This window comes from Montipora foliosa, chromosome 10, assembly GCF_036669935.1.
Source record: "Montipora foliosa isolate CH-2021 chromosome 10, ASM3666993v2, whole genome shotgun sequence".
NCBI lineage: Eukaryota > Metazoa > Cnidaria > Anthozoa > Scleractinia > Acroporidae > Montipora > Montipora foliosa.
The window spans coordinates 32,100,450-32,110,930 of NC_090878.1; the positions used below are offsets into that span (position 1 = coordinate 32,100,450).

General features: G+C 40.6%; 1 protein-coding gene across 1 annotated transcript in view; it reads left to right on the top strand.

Annotated features, from left to right (window-relative positions):
* The window catches only part of LOC137973549 (ran-binding protein 3-like), a 23,491-nt gene extending 13,010 nt beyond the window's left edge, over positions 1–10,481 (top strand). Inside the window, exons 9-15 of the mRNA XM_068820382.1 lie at positions 282–436; positions 1,501–1,564; positions 2,642–2,738; positions 4,554–4,753; positions 7,281–7,404; positions 8,374–8,513; positions 8,892–10,481. Coding sequence (XP_068676483.1) covers positions 282–436; positions 1,501–1,564; positions 2,642–2,738; positions 4,554–4,753; positions 7,281–7,404; positions 8,374–8,513; positions 8,892–9,188 — 1,077 coding nt within the window. The 3' untranslated portion in view covers positions 9,189–10,481. The remainder of the gene's footprint in view (positions 1–281; positions 437–1,500; positions 1,565–2,641; positions 2,739–4,553; positions 4,754–7,280; positions 7,405–8,373; positions 8,514–8,891) is intronic.

Below are 10,481 nucleotides of genomic sequence, written 5' to 3' on the forward strand. Positions count from 1 at the left end.
TTTACTGCATCCTGGACATAAGTGGTTTTCTCGGACAGATGATAGGAATGAACTTGAAAACTCACGTTTCCTGCAAATGTGCATTCAGAGATTTATCAAAATAGATTGAGAATTAAAACAAGTAGTAAAAGCATTTGAGACTTTTATGCAAAGGCTTGTGTTGATCTTTGTTAATTTTTATAATCCTGTTATTTAATGATTGCCTCACTTTAACGTTAATGTTTTGTGATGTGAAGAATGTAGGGTTGCCTTCTGAATCGTCACCTATGAATATTTTTCAGACATTCGGAATTTCCAGTAGCGATTCCTCTGTGGCACAACAGAGCACAGATACCTCGCAACGCTCACACGAGTCTGCTCCAGGACAAAATTTAGAAGGAATAATTGGAGCATCATCCAAAAATTACTTTGAAGAGTTTCTTTCTCTGGGAAAGGAGTAAGTAAACTTGATCTGAAGGAAACAAAAGGCTGCATATAGTTTATGCTCTGGCTGATTTCTGGTTCAGATCCACAAATTGTTGGTGTTTAAGTCACATAAGTAAGCCCTGTTTACACCAGCAAGGTTTCCTTGATAAGGAAAAATTGTCAAGGATGAATTTTGTTCGTGTAAATGGACGACGTAGAAAATGTGCCGAGGATTATTAAGGAGATTAGTTCCCAGTATCACGTTCATGTTCATTGCTGTCAAAATATACAAAAGCATGTTGGTCTGGAACAAGCTTCAATGAGCTAGGGACTGAAACATTATTTATATTTAGTCCCTGAATAACAAGTATTGCAGGCACAGGCTAAACTTATTGCTCATTTACAAAAGCAATGATTGTCAAGGAAACTTGTAACTGTATCCTAAAAGTAAATTGGTATAAGTAGTTTCAGAGTAAGAATAGAGAATAAAAGGTTCTCATTTATGCGCTCGCGTTGTCATAAAAACCTTAAATTTGGTGGTTTCACGTTGTTGCTATGCGGAGCACCTCCAAAGAATTAATTAACGTGTGCTAAAATGCGTGCTTCACATGCAGCACACATTCTTTTTCCCCTTCTAACCAATGGTATTATTGTTTTGTGGCCTTGCCGTAGCCATTGTCGTTTCTCAAACCCAATATTAAAGAGAAGAGTGTAGTACTGTAATGTACATGTACTTGAATCATCAATGACACTTGGCAACCTGCAGTTGAACTTCTTATTTGTTCTTGAAACTACTGAAGCTAACTGATTGGAAGCCTAAAAGTTATTCTTTTCATTAGTTCTGACAAAATCGAAAAAAAATCCAAAGAGATTAAAGATTAAACAAAAATAACGACCACCAACCACCCCTCTTCCATCCTCCAGCCACCCCTATCCATCCCACCCCCACCAAAAAAGCATAGATGCTCATCACATGATGAAAAGTCATTGACTCTTAGGTCTTCTCAATTGTAAGCAAATTAACATGTCATTTCGTGTTTTAAAAAATGCATTTTCCCTGCTTTGTTGTTTAAAACACTTAACTGTAATTTTCAGATCCACTGTGAAAGCAGCAAGTGGATCATTTGTTTTTGGACAAAACATGAGTGATAGAGTTATGGTAAGGGTTGCTTTCTTTACATTCCTGTCTTATTTTTTTTCCTATGGCAATACCTTTAATTTTCTATAGTATTAGTTTTATTATTATATAATTGCAGTATGACCGTTTCTATTTTAATAACATTTACTCGGAAAACATTTTAAGAATAAGACAATGTGTGGAACAACCTGAGTAGTTATAAGTCTTATTTGTCTATATCATAGCAATGAATTGACTTTTCCCTATACCAAATTTTTAAGGTCATAGTTGTCAAAAAATCCAATTATCGACTGTCATACTTGAACTAGGGTGGACTCGTAAAACAGAACTATTTTAACAGGACGTTTGCTTCTTTCTTTCCTTGAAGAAATTGATTTGTCAGAAGTAAGTGTGCTGGTTTTTTTTTTAATCCATCTGATGAGGTGGCTCCACGCTCCTTCCCTAAACAGTAAAAACCCGCATAAAAGAACCTATGTTTTTTCAATTTCGGGCTGATGCCGTTCTTATATATTGGGTACTTATTGAAAAAGCAGCCTCAAGCTGTTCTTAAATTGTTTCTGAAAATTATACACTGTATTGCACAACTGATACGGCTTTATCAATTCTTTGCATTGTCAAGAAAAACAATTTGATTTATACATTTGTAATTTTGCAGAGAATACTTGCTGTGTTTTACTTTCACTGTGCTATAACAATTAAAGGACAAAGAGCACACAAAAATCCAGTGGAGAAAATTGATTTTAGAATGACATGGTTATCCCGAGCCAGTAGTTTTTAATCCAACTGGTACGCAGCATTTCCTTATAATTATATAAGAACCAGTTGAATTTATCAGGCTGAATGGGTTCCAATATAATGTGGTGTTCTTTTTACCAAATATCAGTGTGGAGGTTCTTAATCCACTTGTTCTTTTTTGTGCGGGTTTTTTCTGTATTGTTCTTGATTGTAGATTGTATATAAAACTGTAGAAAATTGTCAAAATCATGCTGCATAAATGTAGAGGGGAATCCCAAAAGCCTTGTACAATGTAACTGTAATTGTAGCTGAAATGATTTCAGTAGCATATGTTGATTGATAATAATTTCTATATCTTTTTAGTTCTCTGCTGATAGTAGTAGCCAGGAATCAGCTGTTAGTGATACTGCTGAAGAGAAGCCCACAACCAATGACGTTGCCTCCAGAATTCACAACACAGGTTGTTCCACATTATTTGACATGATTTTTCCCAGCTGTTTTCATCCTTTTCGGTTACTTTACAAGCCTCCTGAGCAAAATCTTCACGAAAGCCCTGCAACTGCAAGTCCAACCTCGTTCCCAGGGTCTCTCTTCTCTGCCTCCATTGTCGTTGAGAAGAGAGACCCTGGGAACGAGGTTGCTGCAAGTCTTGGGTTGCACGTCACGCAAGTGAAAACATAAATTCGCTTACCATTCAAGAAATTCAGTCATGAAATGGAATGTTATAGAAGAGGAATAACAGGTCCAAGTCTCAGGGCTGTGCGATATTCCGTGCTTGAGTTATTCGGCAAAATATATTACTCAAATTTGTAGAGTTTAGTATGGAGGCGCCATGTTGGTGTACAGCTGAAGTACACCAACTGGAATTTAGTTTGGCTGTCTTTATCACTTTCTGCTGTATAATGAGCTAGCAAACATTCGTATAGTCACGTCTCCTAGTATATTGGCTGTTTAGGCCACAAAGGGAAATCGATGTTTTTATGCAACTGGCATGTTTTTCGAAGGCCGTCAACATGTCACGCACTGTGAAAAACTCTGAAATTCAAACTGCTCTATTTTCGAAACGAAGCACGGTATCGAGCTGAAAAGATGCAAACAGATATATTTTTAAAACCTCTTGTAGCTGATCAAGATAAAAACTCAAAAGGCTCTTTAGTTTTGTATTTCATTTTTCTGTGACGTCACGTGCAAGCCAAGAATAGACCAAATCATTTGGTCTATAGTAGATTCTTAAGTTAAGATTTTGTCCCAAGCAAACGTTTGGGAAAAAATAGAGGCTGTAACTTGCGTAAAAGCCAGGAAGGGGGAGGGGACGGGTAACTTGGGTAGATTTTCGCTGGGTATGTGCCACTGGTCTCTCAGAACCCCTTCCCCTTTATAGTCTATTTTATGGCCAATTATAGACCCCATCTACATTTGGGTAAATGTAATTTTAGCGACCCCAGCTTAGTCACTTTCTGTTTATGCATAAACCTTACATATATGTATAGCTTTTTGTTGTAATTTCAAGACGGAATGTAATGCGACTAGTAAATATTAAATTGACAGCGCTACAGTTCTTTATGTAACAACTTTTTTTTACCACGAATTTTCCATTTGTAAATCCCACTAGCCCGAATTTTCTCACCCCCAAAATTCCGTCAATTTGCGACCCCATTCTAGTAACGCTGTCGGGAACTCTGTTGAAAACGCAACCTCATTATAGTAAATTCAGTCGTGAAAATGCTACCCGATCCAGCGGCACATCCCCGTTAGGCCATTAATAGGAAGTACACCCCCCCCCCCCCCCCCTCCCCGCTTTCCAGGGTAAAAGCCACCGAATGCATGAAAAACTGTCATACCTGGACTAAATTAACTGGAAAAGTCGCAAATTTGCGACTTGTTTTCGTCTTCGCTCTTTCGAAACACAAGGTTTAGCAGTTGCTACTTTGCTGCTCTTTTTGCTAAAATAAATGAAGAAATGACGAGATTATTTTGTTTCTCGCCTTGAGTTTTCTTTCAATCTGAAGATAGCGTAATTGCTGCGTAGTTTCGCTGATTCGCTGCGATGTTACGTGCACAACTCCATTCCTTTGATATCATTCGCCATTTTCAGTGGTTTCTTTCAACACAAGTATTGTGGGCTCATATTTTGTTTTGCTACACCGCTGACAACAATGCAGCTCGACGATTTGCGAAATTGCGACTACACTTTCGTATCTTGTCACAAAATTGCGACTGGATTTTTCCGCCAATTTCAAGCCCTGAGGTAGCCTCTATAACTGTGTCTTTTTAGGTGAAGAGCCAAAATCGCTTGCAGAAGTAGCGCATTCCTGTTCAGACTCCCCTGGGCCCAGTTCTCCCACTCACGAAAAACCCCATAAGTCACTCGCTGAGGCGGCCATGGAGTATCAAGAGCACATGAGTCCTCCCAAAGCACAACCTGCTCGCGTGACAGTAGTGACTGGAGAGGAAGAGGAAAGGAATGTTTTGCAGGTAAATATTGGTTAAGTGCTGCGGTAAATCCGGATTGTTTTAATGAAAGTCAGCTGCTAGCCAACACAGAAATGGGTTTATCGACCGGTCCTCGGTTGTTCAAAAGGTGGATAACGCTATCCGCTGGATACTGATTTATCCAGCGGATAGAGCGGTTGTCAATTGAGTGTCGAAAGCAATTAGCGAATTGCTTTGGTTTTGCATTTACTTCACTCAGTGATTGGTTCAAAGTTCTCGTGCCATGTTTTCAACCAATCAGAAGTGAAACCAAAACCAATTGTGGCTCGCGCGTGCACATTTTCCCGCGCGTTATGTCGGCTATTTGTAATTACTTCGAGTTTTGATTGCTTTATTGGATTGTCTCCGTCCTTTTTGATTGGCCAAAATAATTACTTTGGTTTTGGTTTTACGACAGTCGATTGAAACTCGCTCTAAACACCAGCAAAACCAATTGAGTTCTCCAGTAGATAGCGCTATCCACCCTTCGAACAACTGGGGCCGGGTGGATACGGTAAATTGACCACCGTAGAGAAATTTGAAAGCTGACGTTTCGAGCGTTAGCCCTTCGTCTGATCGAATTGAAAAGTCTGCTAACCAGTAGACTGGGCAAGGCTCCAGATGTTAATTTTCTGATCCAAAAGGATGATATTCAGTGTGATCCACTCCATCTTTCTTTTGGCAACCGCATGTGAACTGGTCAGCGCCCATCTTTCTTCTGGTCACTCTACATGAAGTTAATGTATGTGGTTTTCGATATACGGAATTTAATGGAAAGGAAAATCAGCAGAGGCTAAAAGCCGAGGTCAAGTCCACTTGACGAGATCAGTTGATAATACAAAATACCAAGGCAATTTACACGTTACCTCTCATTACTCTTCTATCAAGTATTCTAGTACGAACTGGCAATTGATTAGCTCCCAGTTGGCTTGATAGCTTAGATAGTTGGCTTCATAGTCGTCATAGTCAATTACATCTACAGGGGCTTACTGACAATAGAGCGATAACATCACGATTTAGTTGACGTACCGCGCACCGGTGGCTCAGTTGGTTGAGCACTGGGCTGCCATGCGGGAGGCCGTGAGTTCGAGTTCTGAGGAGAAAGTGCTGCCTTGGCCTGTTCCAGGCTCCCAGATGGACTGGAAAGATAAAAAAAATGCGTGCGAATAATGAGTGGGGGCTTGGGTCGCCTCCCCTCGACCCAAGCCACCACTCGCTTTTCACACGCAGTTGTTTTCGTTTTCCCGACTATCTGGGAGCCTGGAACAGGCTAGTGCTGCCTTTGTAATGACATCTGCAAATTGTCAGACTTTCTACATGTAGTCTTCTCGGATAAGGGCCGTAGGCCCTGTCTCACAACCCTTCAGTGTTTATGAACCTGTGGGACGTAAATGAACCTACACGCTATTTGCAAAAAGTAGGGCTGCTCTAAAATCCGTGGATAAAGAAAGATATGATGATGTCTACTGACGTTGCACAAGTCCCTTGACTCAATAGATGACTTCCGCTCACCTGGTGACCTTTAGATGGGAGGACGAGAACGACTACGAATACAAGTTTTTCGTACTGAGCATGCGCATAAGGTGTCGACACAATAACAATTCTATCTCTGAAAAGTTTGATGTAAAAGTGCTGGAGCTTTCAGGAAATGATCTTGATAATTCATGCTCCTGCATTTCATGAACAAGAGAAACTCCTTTCAGTCAAATAGAGCTACACTGTATCCCATTTTGACCGTGTAAACATAGTTAATCGAGGGACTGGTTATGAAACATTAAAACCTTCAAAAGCGAGAACCATGTTGTCGCAATCGATGTTGAATTGACCGTGACAGTGCACAATCTTTTGTTATTGCTTCGCACAGGTTCGCAAATTAAATGCGCATAATTTAATCGAAAGATTCGATTGGTTATCTTTCCGAAAAAAAGGTGTGTTTTGTGCACCGTCAAGGCCTAAAATACCGACAAAAACATGAAACAAAAAGACTTGTCGAGTTTCATAACCATCTTCCCATGCATTAACTATGGTTTATTATATGGCTTGTGTTTGCAGCCGATATAACGCGCGCCCTGATTGGCTAATTGTGACTGAATTGTAGGGCATTATTCTCCCGTAATGCCCACGGGCCGATTGCGGGCTTGCAAAAACAAAGCAAAAGGTAATTAAAGAACCATATAATAAACTAGTTACTAACCGAGCTAGCTCGAGCCGTACTGGGGAATATTGGCCCTCGGTCCTTGTTGTACGGACCTCGCCGCGCTCGGTCAGTACTGCCACGACCTCGGGCCAATATTCCCCAGTGCGACCTTCGCGCTCGGTTAGTAAGAAGTTGTTAAAGAGGGAGTAGGAATGGCGTGTAAAATCGAGAGCTTCAACCTACGTGGCCTGGGTTCGATTCCCTGACTTGGCGTCACATGTAGGTTGAGTTTGTTGGTTCTGTGCCAACTTACAATTTGATATTAGCTGTTTGATTGGACTTGATTTCAATGCAGTGTCCCAAATTTGTGTTGTTTTGTTTTGTTATTTGCAGAGCAACTGCCGCTTGTTTGTGTTCGATACAGTGACGCATTCTTGGAGGGAAAAAGGCAGGGGAGTTCTAAGATTGAATGACATGTGTCAATCAACGACTGAAGGCATCTTTCAGTCGAGGCTTGGTAAGGTTTCTTTCCCCTTGGTTACCGTCAAGGCTTGTGAACGCATCTTTTAACGCGTTTAGTTTAAGATGAGCTAACGTAAAATTTCAGGCTTTGTAACTGTAAACGCATCCATTTTTTTATAAAGCAAGTTCCCAGTTATGATGGCAACTTTCCCTGTTTAGAATAGACCTCTTTACAGTTGTGTGCTTAGTTACGTGGCCTGTAACTGAAAGTGAGGCTGGTATTGACCTTGTTATGATACAGACCTCCTCCTTTTCTTATGTTAATGATGTTTTTATTATGCTAATTAGGAAAATTTACATAAGAAAAGCAGTGGTTTCTATCAAAACAAGGTCAACTCCAGCCTCAATTTCATTCATAGGCCAGGTAACTAAGCACACAACTGTAAAATGGACTACTGAGATAGTCAGTACTCTAACTGGTCTCAGACAATAGACACGACTGAGTTTGATCCATTTAATTCTTTCGTATTCGCTCATTGAAAACAACAGTGTATAGAGCTGTTCTGAAAACTTGAGACGTGCTATGGTTGGCCAGTTATTTTCACAGAAAAGCTCTTTATGTGAGAACAATTAGGTAACCCAAACAAGTCCCAAATATTCAAGATGGCGGCGCCCGTGAAATTCATGAGTGAAATATTTTTTTGTTTCAGTTACAAACACTTGATTTGAAGACGTTACAAATTTGATTTTCAAATGCTATTTCCTCCTCTTAAAAGTTATTCTCCAGCAGGAACGGACCTTCTCCATTCGCAAGATCGAAACGTTCATTCTCCTAACTAGTACCATAGATTTTTTCGTTGGGTAGGCATGAGAAGTTGGTGTTATATCAAGTTCACACCTCAAACGCTGATAAAAATCTGTATTCTAAATACCTGTCTGACTGATATTTAATTGAAATTGTGAGGCGAATTGACATACTGATCACTTCTGGGAGTCAAAGAGTTAAAACCCATTCCTGTTTCAGTGATGCGAACACAAGGGAGTTTACGGGTTGTCCTTAATACAAAGCTTTGGCCAAGCATGACACTGGAGAAGGGCAACGAAAAGAGTTTGCGGATCACTGCTATGGACAGCGAGAATAATATCAAAATTTACCTCATAATGGTAAGATTTCTGTTTGAGTAGGTGGGCTCGTACTAGGAACGCCAGAAGGTTTTAAGTATGCATGCCCGAGTTCTATTCTGAATTAAAACGGTGTTTATTTCAGTTGAGTACTGTAACCTTAGAAATGAGGTGTCTTTAGTGAAGCCGGAATGCGATCGCAAGTCTAGTGTTATCCCCCTTGAATGTGTACTTGAGCAGATCAAAACACGTATATAAATTTATTAATAGCAGTACGTCAGAGGCTTTGGCTCAATCTGGTGAAACATAATTGACATGTGTCAATTGACGGACGAGGTTGTGAATGTGATTGAATCTAAAGTACACCCTCTGAGCGATGTCTGTAACGAAAATAACCCGTTTTTTGTTTTTGCTTTTGAGGCTGCACCGAATGACATTCAGCGCCTGTGGACCGCCATTGATCGTCGCATCCAGGCCCTCAAGCGCGGTCAAGATAAGGACTCTGAAGGAAAGTCAGCGGATGAAGACCACAATGCAGATGACGAAGGGGGAGGCAAAACCGAGCACGATGATGAACTTAAGGGGACTGAGGTCGAAGACGACGATGACTCGGTGAAAGATCGATGTGAGGTCCCGGATGAAAACAGCAATGCCAACTCTCGTTCCACAGGGGAGGGGAGAGGAAGAGAAACAACATCTGATGCAGATGACGATTAACTACACGCATTGGCAAAAAAAATTATCTTCCCGACACTTGATTTCTTTGAGATCGGTTAAACAGTCATTTATAAAAATTTTAGTGAGAACACCCGACGATGGTATTGTTTTCAGTAAGTGGGCAAAGCCGTATTTATTCCATCTCGAGTAAGTCTTTACTGATCTGGTTTCAATCTTCTCCTGGAGCAAGGGTTTTCTAATCTCTTCTTGCTGACGGCTTTGTATGAAAAATCCCAAAGGAAAAAAACTGCGTCAGACTGCTTATAGACCAGCTCAACATTGTTGGGCAAATATAAGTGGTTGTTAATGACATTGTTATTCAATGTAGGGCCTTTTACTTTCAATAATGTTGTGGCTTCCAATGCATTACAATGACCCGTGCTAAAAGCGTTGTTGTCGCCATGGAGACCACGTATAATGCATGTGTCACAAGTTAATTGAACTCATCAGAAAACGAATTCCAAGCGAAGGTCCTCGTACAAGAACCGGTGCACACTTTGTTGAAAAGTGGTTAATCAAACGCGACTTAGTTTTGTGGCATTCACAACTCGTTTGCTCTCAAACTGCCAGGTGTGTTATCCCTGTCTCTCCTAGAGTGGCACTCATACAAATATGGATTCTACTCGTCGATGGGAAACTGCTCTAGGCTTCCTTAACTTGGATAAAAGGACAAAAGCGCTCATCGACGGGACCGCACGCAAGAGCATGAAGAAACTCGTTCTGCAGTGAAAACAGATGTAAAAGCATTTTTCTCCTTTGTACGTTGTTGTGTACCGGCACTGCAAGCAACACTCAGATTCGACTGAGAATATGAGTTTTTCGTTCTGAGCATGCGCAGGTTTCGAGTCGGAATTTATCGGAATATACCTGGTCAAATGAAACTCGAAATCGTATTGTCCTGCTTTGTGTTCTTTCATCGCACTCACGTGATAAGACGGCCATTTTGGTGCAAAACAATAGAAAAATGTAGCTCACGTTTTGCATAATAATAGAGTCAAAGTTCCCTGTTGTTCTCTCAGCCAACATGGCCGCTTTGACGTCAGGTGCAATCAAAGAGAAAATAAGTGGGACCCCTTAGTTCGTTTGATCTTAGTCATCCTTTTGAAATGATAAAGTTCTCGCTATGCTTTTCTTGGTTCAAGATTTGGACATCCCACCGGATCATTGAGCGAGTAGATTTGAGGAACTGGAAGCACTATTGGTTTTCGCAGTAACGCAGTTTTGTCTTTCCATTCGTAACTTAAGAATTTACCGGTGACCTATAACAGATTAAACTTGACACTTGTGGCTGAA